The sequence below is a fragment of the Brassica napus genome, chromosome C9 (genome assembly GCF_020379485.1).
Source record: "Brassica napus cultivar Da-Ae chromosome C9, Da-Ae, whole genome shotgun sequence".
Classification (NCBI taxonomy): domain Eukaryota; kingdom Viridiplantae; phylum Streptophyta; class Magnoliopsida; order Brassicales; family Brassicaceae; genus Brassica; species Brassica napus.
Genome location: NC_063452.1, coordinates 60,677,351 through 60,693,023, shown reverse-complemented (window position 1 = coordinate 60,693,023; position 15,673 = coordinate 60,677,351). Strand labels below are relative to the sequence as shown.

The 15,673-nt window shown below is 33.7% G+C and overlaps 2 protein-coding genes across 6 annotated transcripts; one reads left to right on the top strand and one right to left on the bottom strand.

Moving 5' to 3' along the window:
- Nucleotides 1-43: 43 nt before the first annotated feature.
- LOC106405913 (mechanosensitive ion channel protein 2, chloroplastic) lies at nt 44-4,268 on the bottom strand. Of its 5 annotated transcripts, none has more exons than XM_013846471.3 (14): nt 4,151-4,268; nt 3,581-3,766; nt 3,448-3,504; nt 3,204-3,364; nt 2,770-2,893; nt 2,562-2,659; nt 2,337-2,450; nt 2,172-2,232; nt 1,852-2,001; nt 1,652-1,762; nt 1,358-1,525; nt 1,160-1,273; nt 1,009-1,065; nt 44-926 (listed from the first exon to the last, which is right to left on the bottom strand). In XM_013846471.3, the coding sequence occupies exons 2-14, from the start codon at nt 3,656-3,658 to the stop codon at nt 180-182; spliced, it is 2,040 nt and encodes a 679-aa protein (XP_013701925.1). In that variant the 5' UTR covers nt 3,659-3,766; nt 4,151-4,268; the 3' UTR covers nt 44-179. The 5 variants fall into 5 exon arrangements, with proteins under 5 accessions (XP_013701925.1, XP_013701926.1, XP_048625317.1 ...); XM_013846472.3 differs by having other exon boundaries at nt 3,581-3,761; nt 4,151-4,239; XM_048769360.1 differs by having other exon boundaries at nt 3,448-3,493; nt 4,151-4,237.
- Nucleotides 4,269-4,411: 143 nt separating this feature from the next.
- LOC106369977 (protein NETWORKED 2C-like) lies at nt 4,412-7,947 on the top strand. The gene is made up of 2 exons (XM_048769358.1): nt 4,412-4,795; nt 4,875-7,947. Exons 1-2 carry the CDS (start codon nt 4,702-4,704, stop codon nt 7,319-7,321), a joined length of 2,541 nt encoding a protein of 846 aa, XP_048625315.1. The 5' UTR covers nt 4,412-4,701; the 3' UTR covers nt 7,322-7,947.
- The last annotated feature ends 7,726 nt before the right edge of the window (nt 7,948-15,673 follow it).

Genomic DNA, 15,673 nt, shown 5'->3' with positions numbered 1-15,673 from the left:
ATTTTTGGATATTTATTATTTTGACCCTTTACTTTCGACCAACTATCTAAAAACCACCCTTATATTAAATATACCAATTTATCACCCCCAGCTTCTAGAAATTGTGGAGGGTAAATCATTCAATTCAACAATCAATAGCATTACAACAGAGTGTGTGTGTGTGTATACAAAATGAAAAATCATTTTCTTTCCATCTCATTGTTTTCACTAGAAGCAGCACCACTTGAGCTTGTCTGAGACTGCCCATCTTTCTGCTCCTTCTCAGCCACCAATGTGGTGCCATTTCCAGATCTCCGAGCAGCACCGGTGAGTTCTTTACCATCTGTTGTTTCCGTGGGAGGAGAAGAATGCATCTCTTCCTCTATCGGAAGTGTTCTCTTTGAGCCCTCTAGCGCAACACCCAACACTATATTCTCTTCCAAGGACATTGATGACGTTGAGCCATCTGTTTCCTTCTGAGTATCGTTCTTTGGTGTGGCACCACCACTTCTCTTGGCCTTTCCGGAAGCTTCTGTTGTATCTTTTGCGATGGTAGCCGGTTTAGAGACCGGTTTGGTTCCTGGCTTATCGTCAGGTACCTTGTTGGTATCAGATTCTCCAGCTTTCACGTTTGCCTTTGGGTCTGGAGAAGTTGGTGTTTCTTTGGTTTTTGGACTGGAAGGAGCCTTGTTTTCTTGCTCTGCGGTTGTTGGTTTTGATGCACGGTTTTGAGATTTGGATTTGTCTTCTCCGTTGATTTTGTATGAGGGCTCGATAAGCATCAAAGGACGCCTGGAAGCTACACCTCCAGGACCGTACATTGATTCTCCAAATGGCGCGTTCTCCATGTCTGCATCTGTGTACATCTTTCGGATTGTGCGAATTGGTGTAGCTAGACGTGCTCGGTGATGGCTTATGACTCTAAGAAGGTCCAACAATATAGCTTCCTGTTTCGCAAAGAGTGTTAACACTTGAGCCAATCCAAGAAAATGAATAGATAGAGGATAAGATGAAAGACTAAGAACTTACTTTTACACATAAGTATTCTTCGAAATGGGACGTCTTCACAAAACAAGAGATTAGTATCTGTAAAACCGAAAATCAGATGTCAGAATCTGAAATATATCTGATCTTTACTTCAAGATGGGTGGAAAAGAAGAAACAGGCATTGAAGTCTAACCACTAGGGCCTGGTTTTCTGGATTGACATTCTCCAAGAATATCCTTCTGTGTAGCCTCTGCTGCTCAACTTGAGGATTCTTCGCCAGCACTTTCCGCATGTCAGCTACAATATTCTGTTTGGACAAGTTCAAGACAATGATAAGCTATAAAGAAACTTCATGACTGGCTGTTAACCATATAAGAGTTAGGAAACGCACATTTATTTTGTTAACATCCAAGTGACTGATGGCTAGGTGGGTTTTGATACGCCAATGAGTTTTCTGAGTAAGGTTTCTCACGACATTGACTGTGAACTTATGGTTTGGGATGTGGATTGCCTCTCGGTCTTCACCTCTTATGATCGTTGGTGACCACCAACCAACATGCTGTAAATTAATTGCAACAAAACCATTTGAGGAAGTTAGTTGGCTAGTCTTAAGGAAATGTTCAGGCATAGGAAGGACGTGAGGAAGATATTCACAATATGTAAGCTAGAAGATTATGATACCAACCTCCACAGTACCAGAAACTTCATAACCTTCAATCTTTGTCTGAATCCACTCATTCAGAACAAATGGCCTCGTTGCGTGAATCATGACACTTGAAAGAAAGTTCGTCAAAATCTGGAACCGCATAAGAAGAGAAAGTTATCACTAAGGGGACTGTGACTATTCAGAAGAAACTTATAATCAGAATGCAATCAAGGTATCACCTCTCGGCCAGCAAGAGTAATCAAAACTGTCCCAAGACCTCCAGCAGTTAGCCATTTTTGTGTAGAGAAGCCCAGCAACTCCATGAAAAGTGAAACCGCAGCAACCCATACAGCAGAATACACTGCTTTCCCAGCAAATTGAAATCCCATCTGTTCCATTCCAAGTGAAAATTAGCAAACCATATGAAGAAACCAGTTATATTTCTGATCTTGGAAGCAGAAACTTTCAGTAACAACGCCAGACCAAAAATTCTCATAAGAATAACTCTACAGATATTTAAGTTAATTAGGCATATTCTTATGAGTTCTACATTACATACATTTCTTGTATCGTTTGGATCACTTGTTTCAGAGAAGAGCTTCTGTGTTTGTTGGATAAGACTGCATGGAATTAGAAATCATGAGCTGACCACACAACAATTTCACGTGAAAAATCCACTAAACATAGAAACATAAGATGAAAGTACGAGGTATAACACGCTTACCTCGATATGCAGTAGGCAAATGCAAGTACTGTTGACAATGACCTCACGAAATTCAAAAGCCTATCTTTTACAATTTTGCTAGCTTCGGTAGGAAGAACAATGGGATCTAATGCCCTGTGTAAGGAATTGTCACCAGATATATCAAAGCACTTCAACTGAGTATATCACCAAAATATCTTAATAATGAACCTCAAGAGTCCCGAGGAACTCCTTGATAGATATTACCTGCAGATGAAAAGAGCTCCTGACCATAATAGCAGGGGCTGAACATATGAAGTCATAATATGGTAGGTACCACTCTTTTTCCATCCATTATCATTCTTCTGCAGTGTTTTAAAGGTAAAGTTTCTATTATATACAAGTAGCACCATTAATCTAAACTAAGGCAGCACTGAAGAAAAAACACATATGAACTTGAAATGGCTGCACCTACATTGAGTAATAGGTTTCTTCCTTGGCGAACAAGAGGTACTAAGCCCCACAGGGAGAAAATAAGAAGAGCAACAGCTGGAACCAACTTATATACAAGAGGGAATTGTTGTAATAACCTGTGTGACCTGAAAACCACGGAGTGCAAATATTTACAGAGTTTAATAAAAAGGAATGAGAAGTAACATAAACATAACCCCCTTCTAAGATTTCCCATCAAAAGTATAACAACTTCCGTAAGGGGAACCATAGCAATGACAAAACATGTTCAGTTACTTTCGAAACTTCTTTGAGTAGAATTAAATTTATTTATTGGGAGTCAGATGCTTCGAGACTACTATGCAAACTTGAAATCCACAGAGATTAACTATTAAAAACTGTGGAAAGTTCAAGTGGTCATTCTGAAAATGATTATAAGAAGAAAAAAAGAAGTCTTACTTTGCTAGCACCAAAGTGGCAGCTTTAATAGCAGGTTCAATGACGTTGCCTCCTGCTGAAAAAGCATGACACCTGAAAGTGGTGGTTCTGCATGGTACTGAACAAATAGGCCTACGAAGGTAATCCGACAGCAAAATGTTCCTGAATCCATGTTGCCCCAACTGTACACAGAAAAATATTACGTTATTTAAACATCAGCAAACCAAGTTAAATGAATAAATTAAGCTAATTCTTTAGATATTACCGGAGAATCTAATAAGAGAGGACCCTTTGATACATGCGGCCTCCTTCTGATGGCACTCTAAGAACAAAGCACATAAATAAAACAACAAAGGGGGGAGAAACAAATTCGAGGGCTAAAATGGAAGAGAATATACATTTTGTGGCTTATAGCACCACTGGTTTCTAACAAGACCGAAGCCATGGGACAGCTGCAATGAACCATAGAGGGACATATTCTGAGAAAGAGTCAAGGTGTTAGCTAGCAGGCGTTAGTAGCACCGATCATAAGCCGTGCAGCCACTACGGAAAAGAAACTAACGAATGCCAACACGAACCCTGCACTATAGTAATAAAACACAAGAGTTAAAACCAATGTTGCATGATTCAGATTCAGCAAACAGAGAGTTCCAATCAAAGTACTATTAAGAATTGTATTAACCATAACTTGGATAAAAAAAATTGTGTATCACAATCCAAACTAAGTAGCTATAATGAGCTTACATCAGCTAACTATCTCATCATCTACAGGAAACATCCAATATGAAACCAAGCCGCCAATAATTTTGAGGAGGAAAGGAATCGAATTTCAATTAAAAACGAAGCATCATCGATTCACACTTATAGACAGGCTGAATGATAAAGTTAAAGCAAATACGAATTCAATTTCGAAGCTACAAAGAGACGATAAGGAAACATGAAGCTATCTACAGAAGAAAAAAACGTACCTCAGAATTTTAAAAAAAAATAAAAAAAAATCAAGGGTTTGAAGTTTCTTTCTTCAAGGAGCTTCTCGGAAGAGAGAGAGAGAGAGATTCGCGCAGACAGAGAATACGGTGACGTTTCGTAATAAGCAACGTGTTGGGGTAAAAGTGGTGATCAACACGCCACGTGTTTCGACACGTCAGACTATTGCGGCGAATTGATGATTCGTGTATATGAGAAAGATGCTCCCGCATTAACGGTACCGTTGTGCCTTTTTTTTTCCACCAAACGCGTGGTTTTTATTTATGGGCTCATATTGGGCTTTTGGACTATATTCAGACCCAATATTGCTTGCGTTTTTAAATAGCAACTTCACCATTAATGAAACCATTTTCTGGCGCCGAATCTTCCTCTTCACCATTCTTTTATCAACAAAAAAGGAAACAAAACACCTCTCTTTTGCTTTTCTTGAACAGAATTCTTAAAAAAAACAATATATTGAAGTAAATATGAGATCGTCTTCAATGTATTGATTTAAAAACAATAACAAAAAAAAAGGTTAAGAGAATAAAAAATGTTAAGAAGAGCTGCGAGCAATGCGTATTCATGGTGGTGGGCAAGCCACGTCCGAACCAAACAATCCAAATGGCTCGACGAAAACCTTCAAGGTAAACATTCTGATTACGTCTATTCACATCTTTAACGTTTCACAATTGTTTTTTTCTTAAAACTGTTTTATATATTTAGATATTGAGGAGAAGGTGCAATACGCACTTAAGCTATTGGAAGACGAAGGCGACTCCTTCGCAAAGCGTGCTGAAATGTATTACAAGAGAAGACCCGAACTAATCAGTTTCGTGGAAGAATCATTCAAGGCTTACCGCGCTTTAGCAGAACGCTATGACCACATCTCCAAGGAGCTTCAAAACGCAAACACAACCATCGCATCCGTTTTCCCCGACCAAGTTCCCGAGTTCGCCATGAACGAAGACGATGATTCCGCTGTCTCTCCTAGAAACCGTAAAACGCAGACAGACGCGATGTTGTCCTCGAATAAGAATGTTCCAAAGGTTCCTAACTTGCCTATGAAAGACTCTGAGGCAACAAAGATGTTTAAGTCAAGGCTAGCTAACAACAAAGAACATGGTGGTGAGTTGTCTGATGTTGTTGTTAACAAGTCCGGTCTGAGCAAAACCGAGGCGGTCGAAGAGATTGACAAGTTGCAGAAAGAGATACTTGTTTTGCAAACCGAGAAAGAGTTTGTGAAGAGCTCGTACGAGAACGCGCTTGCGAAGTATTGGGAGATTGAGAATCGTATCATGGAGATACAAGGGAGAGTTTGTGGTTTGCAAGACGAGTTTGATGAAGGTGCTGTTGTTATTGAAGACAAAGAAGCTCAGGTTTTGATGTCAAACACAGCTCTCAAATCATGCCAAGAGAAGTTGGATGAGCTGAGAGAGAAACATGAGGAGAATGTGAAAGAAACTGAGATCATAAGAAAAGAGATAAGTGATTCAAAAGAGGAGATTGATAAACATTCTGATGATGGAACAAGAACTCAAAGAAGTGGAGAAGTGAAAAAGGAAGAGAAGGAGAAAAAGGTAACTGAACATGAGGTGGTGGTGGTGGATGGTTCATGCCTTACCATAACAGATGTTGCTGATAATATAGATGAGCTTGTGAATGATGTGATGAATCTGGAGAGCTTGTTCTCATCTCAAGCAGCTTTGATACAAAGGCTAAGAGAAGAGATTGATGATCTCAAGGCACAGATTGAAGCCCTTAAAGAGAATAATAACTCATCTCAAAGTGATGCTGACATGAGGAAGAGGCTGAGAGAGATGGAGGAAAAGCTGAATGGTATTAATGGTATAGACAAGGCGGTCGAGGAACAGAGTCAGAACATTGAAATACACCTTACAAGAGCACATATTAAACTAACTTTCTTGTCTAACAAGTTAAAGGGCTTAAACCAAGAAGGAGAAGAAGAAGAATCAAAGGATACTAATGTGCCAATCCCAAGTGCAACATCTTTGAGTGATACAAAGGAAAACATTGATGATTCAGTTGTGCCTGAAGATGTTAAACCAGCATCTGAAGTGGTTATTGCGGAAAAAGAAACTGCGGAAAATGAAGTTTTATTATTATCACCCAAATCAAGCATTGAAACTGAAGATGAAGCATTTTTGCAAAAGCTTCTAGCACATGGGATTGAAGGTAGAGAGAAACATCTCTTAACCGAATACACAAAGGTACTTAGAAACTACAAGGAAGTGAAAAAGATGTTAGAAGAAACAGAAACAAGACTTAAGAGCGAAAACACCTTGAAAGACGAACAAGTCAGAGTCTTAAACCATAAACTCAACCTCCTCCTTCAAGGTAAAAATGATGGTGATGGTCTTCAAAAGTCTATAGCCAAGGAACAACAACAGAAAGAGCAATTGTTCATGCTGATTTACAAAGAAGATAATGCGATAAACGCTATAGCTGGACAAAACCATATGTTGTTGTCACCAAAAGAACAGCTGTTTGGAGCAAGAGTTGATGCATTGCTAAGCGAGAACTTGAACTTGCTGGTGAGGTTTAGCAACTCGTTTGGACAGATACAACAGTTTGATACTGGGATCAAGGACCTACAAGTTGAGTTAATGAAAATCATAGACCAAAAGAATCAAGATAAGCCTTCTATAAGATCAAACGTTCGTCCCATATACAAACACCTCAACGAGATACGCACTGAGCTAACCATCTGGCTAGAGAAAAGCTTGCTGCTCAAGGAAGAGATCAACTCAAGAGCTTCAACTCTAAACAACATACAAAACGAAATAACCGAAGCTCTCAAAACAGATTTTGATGATCCGGAAACGAAGTTTACGATCTACCAAGGAGCTAAGTTCGAAGGTGAGGTTTCAAACATGCAAAAGGAGAACAACAGGATCGCAGAAGAGCTTCAAACGGGTTTGGATCAAGTTGAGAAACTGCAGCGAGAAGCTGATAAGACGCTTGGGAAACTGAGCGAGGAGTTTTCGCTTTCTGAGTCAAAGAACCGTTCCAGTACAAGGTCTACGCAAGATAGCAAAACTAGTATTCCTCTGAGGTCGTTTATCTTTGATGTTAAACCAAAGAAGCAAAGACTATCCTTATTCTCTTGTATCCAACCTTCCATGTCTAAGAAGATGAGGCCTGATTCATAGGTAACTTGAACGTCCTTTTCATGTACTTCTACTACTACATCAATTATGTTTATTATGGATTTAAATCTTTCCTTGCATGGGACTCTTACGTATGTATACTACCTCCAAGATAACTAATCAAACTGAAGTTACTTATGATGAATTTTTATCTACACTGATTCATATGGTTAGACCATCTCCAATGGTGAATTATAATTTTCTTTATATTTTATTTAATTCTGTTATAAAATATTAAATTTACTCTGATGGTAATTTTATTATAAAGTCGAATATAGAGTAAATTTATTTTTAAAATAAAGTAAAAATATAACATTTTTTTTATAATTCACTATGTTATAAAGTAATTTTATTATAGAGTAAATCATTGGAACAAATCAACTCTATAATAGAGTTATTTGATTTTATAGTGGAATATATAAAAAAATTATGGAGTACTATTTGAGATGATTTTAGTGATTGGTCTAATTTTGAGTTATAAGCATTAATAACATTGGCTGAGCTCGTGGATCACTTTATATTTCCCACTTTTACGATGTGTAATAACCACATAAATAACTTTAGTTTTTACTATTATGACTTTTAAAGAAAGAGACAGAGAAAAAAAACACTTCGGCTATCTATCTACAGCTAGCAGAATCGCGTTAGTCTAAGTTTACACGGCTGTTTTGTTTGACTAATGGATGATTTGTACATCTTCGTCGTGATCTTTGCCGGAAGAAAAAAATAAATTAAACAAATAGATTTATGAGGTTTTGGCACTATTAACTAATCTACTGAACTATTCATTATCTTTTAGCATATATCTATTATAGTAGTATATTGCTACTTTAACTAGCGATTGTACCAAAATATACTCGCTATTCGATGGTACACATGATACGAATTCTTAAGACGTGTGCAAAGTGCGAGCATCATTACCCCTCAAGTGGGTAAATTACCCATCAAACACGGAGTTACTGTCAGAAATATATTTATTCTTTTATCATACATAACACAAGAAGTTAAACGCCAACAATTTATCAGGGAAGAATCAAAAAGTATTTTATTTTAGTCATTCTTTTACAGTTGTTGATCATGGTTTTTTAAATAAAATGTCCAGTTTTATCTTATAAAACTAATCTGGAATTTGTTTATAAATGAATCGCTTTGTTTTCCAAACTTTCACGAAAGATCTTTTCATTTTCGTTTTTCATTCTTTTTGTAATTAGTGGTGATGTATGCAAACTTCTAATACTGATCAATGAAATATTTTAACCGATGGCTATATACAAATGTTCTAGTTTCTGTATGAGAAGGTGTATCAAATTACAAACGAAACTTTACCATTTAATACTCAATATAATTGTTTCACTAATACAACAACCTAAACAAAATTTGAGTCTTTGCCCCTGCATGTTTGCCTAATACAGCCTAAAAGAAGTAATAGTTTTTGGGGGTAATAGTAGTATTTAAGAAGTAATAGTTTTTGGGGAACAAAAAGAATTAAAGAGAAGTTTAGTTAAGGAGATTAAGACAAAAGATGATAGATTAATAGAAAGGATGACAGGGTCGCACGTGCAACACCGAAATCTTCGAAAATCAAAAGATGCTGCGCACGTGCCTCCTCGGTCAAAGGTCAAAAGCAACTGATACATTAGCACTACTCATTGGACCTCCCAAACTATTTAAACAACACTAATTTAGATTAATCATAATTGTCGCCTTATTTTAATAAATTGTGGGTATCCAAGATAAGGACGATGATTAGGAGAGTTCGTGTTAGTAAAGACCCTTTAATAGACATCCTTTACTTCTATGTATATCTGAACACGACATATTCATTCATGGCTTAATGGCTATATATGAAAGGCTCTAAGGGCAAAGTTAGTAAACGTAATACTCCCTCCGTTTTTTAATATAAATCTTTTTAGAGTTGTGCACATAGATTAAGAAATCATTAATTTTTTATATTTTTTTAAAAAAATATAATTAATTATTTACTTAACCACAAATCAACCAATGATAAAATAGAAGTTATATTATTATTATTATCATATAACATTAAGTGTTAATAAATTTTCCATTGAAAATCGAAAACGTCATATAATTTGAAACAAATTTTTTTCTCTAAAACGATTTATATAAAAAAATATAAAAAAATGGAGGAAGTATAAAATGTTTGTTTCTACACCGATACATTGCCTTTTGTTTGTGGCTGTATTTTTACTGAATGCACAGATATATTACGTAATGATTTTATAATGGCTGTTTGAATTTATATGGTAATTATGTAGTTTAAGCAGTTTTGGTGCTGTGTCTGGAATCGTTTGTAGTGACTGAACCCAGTTCTGGAATTTAAGGTTCTTAGTATAAGTTGTATTACAAAAAAAGGCAGTTTTTGGTGTTGAATTATTTGTTTTGCTCTTGTGTTGAGTTCTAGTTGTACTGGAAACAAGCAACGCATAAAAATAAGAAAAATTGTATGTTGCTACCAGGTCTATACTAACAATTCCATCGATTCAATTGTATCTTTTAAACGTCTGAATCATGATTGAATATTTATGTATAGGCGATATGTAGTGTATTACAGTCTATTCGCAGTGTGTAAAATCTGTAACATATTAGAGCTTGTGATTAACATAAATCAACAATAAGAAATAACTTGCATATTTTAGACGTCAACTGGTAACATAATTATACGATCACTTATAACATTCATAGCAAAGTATATTGGAGTTTTTAAAAGAAACATTTAACAAAAAGTCAGAATGGAATCTATTTCAGTAATATCACTTACAGTATACATAATGAAGAGAATATATTTGGTCATTTTCAGCGAGTACTGAATATACCATTGAAGGAGGTGAAGATATGAATATGATCAATTAATATATACGATATTGATAATATGCAGCAACTTGCGGGTGACAAAATATATCATATAGTATTATATCATGAATCACTCATAAGGGAAAAGAGGGGGATGATGTGGAAGCATGTGTTTATCCTCTCAAGTTGCTAGACTCAGCCACGTGTGACGACGTGGCACTTACAAATTTATATGATTCGCAGGGAGCTAGTATTATATATGTGTTCGGTGTTCCAACAAGATCAATAATATTTACAATGTGTGCATTAGTATACAAACTTCAAACTTTATCGTCAATGGGTAACATTCGATACAAAAGGGGCAGGTGTGACCATCCTCACGTGTGATATCACATGCAATTAAGAGATGTTAAAGCTAAGTCTTCCAGCGCGACAATAGTTAGAGAAAGTAATTTAGAAATCAACCAATTTTTTTTAGTATAAGGACAACAATAAGTGAGGATAAATGTTTAGGTCTGTATATTATAAGTATGTGACCGAATGCATCACCAAAACCTTTTAATGGCTATAATGCCACGTCAGTCTGGCCAGAACCCTAAGGAAAGGCCACGACCCCGACGAATTTTTAAATAAGAACACCCATATGATGATATCCCACAGTTTTGATCAACGTATTCCCTCTTTTTCTTTTTCTTTTCTTTGTGAACCCGGCTTCTACAATTCTTCGTTCGAGTATGAACGACAATATCTGATCACGGTATATGTGTTATATTTGTACGCAATACACTTGGTATTTTCGCGATTGACCATCCATTTTTCAAGCAGCATGGTTTTTAGCATGTTTTAATAATTTGTTCAACCACATATATCATCATTTCATATTTATGGTTTGACAGAATCCCGAAATAATCAAAAAAATAGTTTCGAAGGACATTTCCAACCCCACTCTATTTTCTCTTCTAAAATAGAATTTAGAGTAAAAATGCTTTAATGGTACTCTATTTTCTATTCTATAATAGTGTAAACATATTTTTTATTCTATATATAGAGTAATTTTTTTATTTTTTGTTTATCATTCTATTTTTCACTCGAAAATAGAATATTATTAGAGCAACATCCAACACTATTTGAAAGGAAAAAATAGAGTAACAAAATGTTTATAGCATGATGAACATGTGAGAGTTAAATATTTCGACCACATATATCATCATTTCATATTTATGGTCTGACAGAATCCTGAAATAATCAAGAAAATAGCTTCTAAATATATTTCACCAAATATAACGTTTTGAAGAATTACATGTCAAATTACCCTTCGGCACATTCGCGAGCAGACCAAATCTTAAAGAGCGTGCCAACAATCCATATGATGCTCAACCCTTTGGTCAACGATACTACTCCCCATTGTCGTGTCCGCTGGTCATATATAAAGGGGGTCGACCAAACTTGTGTGTTAACATATCGATGGACCGACTTACGCACGTCCATACATCAGAAATAGACATTATTATATTTTTTTTGAACACCCTAAAATAGACATTATTATCTCTATTCCATTCTATTACACTAACAAATGGTGACCAAGCGTATGAACGTTCACTCCCCTCTCATGCATCTGATCTCAGTTTGACCTACCAATAAAAAGATATTCTTCATCTCGACGTATTGTGTACAGTTTTTCGCAAATAGGAATTTTCAACATATGTAGATATTTGTTTTAGATTAAGGGGTGGTAGATATCTGTTTAGATGCTGTATTTAACTTTTTTTATTTTACTAACAATATATTAAAAAGGGAAAATTGTTTTTTAAAGCAAAAAAAATGATAACTATGTTTCTCTGGGCTAATCTCATATATTTTATGTCTTATTAGACAAATTATTTTCAAAATGACAATAATACTCTTAAAATTGTAATTTTAAATATAATAAATAATGAGTTCGATCAAGCGGGATCGATCGATCCGATATTACAAGGTTGAACGGATCGATCGATCTTGATCATTATGCAGAACAAAAAAAAACGCGGAGCATATACTGACCGACCTGGTCCATTTCACTCGATCGGCAAATGTCGATTTCATACAGATCGACCGATCTCGAATTATAGTCTGATCGATCCGTGGAAGCATAGATATGAATCATGGTAGAAATAATGTGAAATTTTTGTGAATTTTTTTTTTTGAACAATCTATGGAATATAGAAGACATATGTGAAAAGAAGGTTACCACTTTTTTTTGTTTTTGTTTTTAAATCGATTTTTTTCAAAATACGAAAGTGAATATTCCCAAATATTTTGTTTCCATATTTTTAAGAACTGATTTCTTATCCGTAGAATACAGCTAATATGTAGAAATCGGTTTCTACAAGTTTTTAGAATTATAGTAATGTGTAGATTTTGATTTCTACATGTTTTAGATTTACAGTAAATCTGTAAAAGTCAGTTTCTACGTGTTTTATATTTATATTAATATGTAGATTTTGATTTCTAAAGATTTACGTAGATCATGTATTCTAAACATTGTAGATTCAATGAAAAAAGTGGATTTCGTTTTCTACTTCGTATAATGTCTTTTCTACTTTACGTAGAACATAATCTGAAAATTATGATTTAAATATTTTTAGAACTGAAAAATACCACTAAGTTCATATAGGTATTTTATCAATAGTTACTATTTTTCCAATTTTTTTTTGTTTGTGAAACTATTAGTTAAATTTATTTTCAAAAATATTAAAGAGCATTATAAACAAAAATGACACAAAATAGATATTAGTATAAAAAGACATATTTATATTTTTTTTGCTCTAAAAAACAATTCAGTGTCGAAGATATTTGAGGTTTAATAAAGTGGAAGTATAGGATTCGAAATGCTGTAGATTATTAAATATTGCGACATCAAAACCCTAATCACGTGCCTTAATTGCTGGACCTTCCTTTTTCTCCTTAAACAAATATTTGTATTTGTTTCGTTTTTAACAGAGGAAACCCGCCTCCTCATTTGGCGGATTGTCCCCCACAAGCCTTTTCTTTTTGCTTCTTGATCTCTCAACTTCTTCATAAATCATATTTTAACTACGTATTCCAGTTAAAGTTTTTAATTTTATAGTACTTAGCTCTGGTCTTGTGGATGGGTTTAAGAAATAATAATATTTATAATAAATTATCTATGCAAGAAAATGTTTCTAAACCGCCCCAATATAATTTTACCAGGGATTTGACTGGATTATTTTGACCCAAAAGGTATAGCTAGTATTTGATCTTTTAAAATTATCACTTGGCCTCCTACTCTATTACCCGCTTGAATTTTAATATACCATACTATTTCCATTTCACAAATGTAAAGTGTGACTCATGAGAGGCCTCACATAAATTAAAATATTACTCTTGTATAATGTTTTAGATGTCATATAATACAAGAAAGGTGACTATGTAACTTTCTTTTGTCGCCACACAATGTAACCTATATTTTCCTTTTTCAATATCACTCTATAGAGTTCAAACCAAATGATTTAGAGCATCTCCAACCTCGTGCTATTTTTGTCTCTATACTCTATAATAGGGTAAAATATACTCTAACCTATCTTTATTTTTTCTCTTAAAATAGAAATTGATATTTTTTTCTCTCTATATTTAGAGGTAAAAACAGCATTCCTCTATAATAGAGGCAAAAATTTTTATTTATAAATTAGTTCTTTAGCTTTTTGTAATTATGATAAAAATATTTATTATGGAGAAATACAATTTCTTTTTATATATAACAACACGGTTTTTTGTTTACATAATACTCTCTCCGTTCTCGAAAATAAGATGTTTTAGATTTTTTACTTGTTCCACAAAGATAAAATTTCTATATGTTTAAGGTATTTTTTATGTTGTTAAGAAACATTAAATGAAAATATTTGAATTGATTAAATTTCTTTGGTGAAAAGTTATTTGAATGTATATAATAAAGTAAAAAAAAAAAAATTATAAACATTTATTGAATTCTTAATAAGCGTGAATACTTTACAAAATCTTACTTTCGGGAACAAAAGGAGTACTTCTTAAGTTTTCACAATTATAAATAACATAAACAAAAAAATAATTATTATTTTATGTAAAACGAAAAAAAAATTATTTAACAAATGATATTTAAAGTTTTATATGTAATTAAAGTTTAAATTAAAATTAAAATTTTCACATATACTTTTCATATGGATAACATATTTAAGTTCAACCTAAATATTAATTAATACAACATACTCCAACAACTTTGATAAAATTTCATTTCTCATTTCGGAATGCATTAATAATCATTTATAGGAAAATATAGTAATATTGATGGTTGGATAATGTCTATTTTATTTTATTATATTTTGTATTATGTCTTTTTGAGTAAAATATTTAGTTTACATCAATTTTATGAAAAATCAAAAATTAAAATAAAATGATCAATTTTTAACATTTATAAGTAAAATGTGTTAATTGTAAAACATAAAAAGAATCTTGTAAGAATATTTATTTTTAGAGAAAAATATAGAGAAATACTCTATTATAGAAGAAAAAAATAGGAAAATACGTTGGAGATCGTCTTAGTAAATATTTTATACCTGCCTCTTAGCTAAATCAGGGGGTTTTATTATATGATAATATATGAATTGTTATGTATAACTATGTTGGATGTAAATAAATGTAAAAAGAAAAAGATAACCTGAATTTGAAATATTAGATAAAGAGGGGTTACACTATAAATAAAAAACGTAGCCGAGTAGAAAAGTTAAGAACCCGACCCGAAAGAGCAAAATCCGGTTGGGTGGGTTGAAAAGAGTGGGGCATGGGAGAAGAAATGGTCCCAATGCATGCATGACAAGTGGAAACAGCTAGTGGTTTACTTTGGTTCGGAGTAAAGGTTAATTGGTAAATTAATTAGGCCAATTAATTTATCACCTCCAACATCTTTTGCAACCTTTCTTGCCAAAATTTCTCCTCCGTAGTTCTATACTTCTATTCACATGAAAATGTTAGAATCTTAATAACTTAATATTAACAAATCCGTATCTTTATCTATAATTTAGTTATTTTTCATAAAAAAATGTGTCGGATTTTATAACCAAAAAGAAACATACTGTTGTACAATTTTACTAGTTCTGGTGTTCACGCGATAAACATTTTGACATTATTATTGTTTTTGAATACTATTACTTGTCTGTTTGCTAATATATCATACACAGTATATAACTGAAAAATAAGTGACATTTGTAAAAATAGATCTCACATTTGCTGCCGACCAAAGAAAATGTTATCACTTATTTCTTGTTTTGTATGTATGAAAACGCTTAGTATAAAAAAACCTTCGCTAGCAGACAGTCAAAGTTGTAAAAATTGAAATATATGCAAACAAAATTTATGTAACCGGTCATAACAAAATTGAATTAACTGATACTACATCATAAGAGAAGAGAGTTTTAACCTTTTCAATAATCGGTAAAAAAAAAATTCAAAACAAGCAAAAAGTTAAAGCTAAAATATAGATCTCTCTCTCTCTCTCTCTCTCAAAAATCTCCT

Bases quoted from the DNA above. Each gene is read 5' to 3' on its own strand.
- LOC106405913 (XM_013846471.3), bottom strand. From the start codon at position 3,658: ATGTCCCTCTATGGTTCATTGCAGCTGTCCCATGGCTTCGGTCTTGTT. The intron at 2,660-2,769 runs GTAGGTGCAGCC...AAAACACTGCAG, and splicing joins GAAGAAACCTATTACTCAAT to AAGAATGATAATGGATGGAA. The intron at 927-1,008 runs GTAAGTTCTTAG...TTTGCGAAACAG, and splicing joins AAGAATACTTATGTGTAAAA to GAAGCTATATTGTTGGACCT.
- LOC106369977 (XM_048769358.1), top strand. From the start codon at position 4,702: ATGTTAAGAAGAGCTGCGAGCAATGCGTATTCATGGTGGTGGGCAAGC. The intron at 4,796-4,874 runs GTAAACATTCTG...TTATATATTTAG, and splicing joins GCTCGACGAAAACCTTCAAG to ATATTGAGGAGAAGGTGCAA.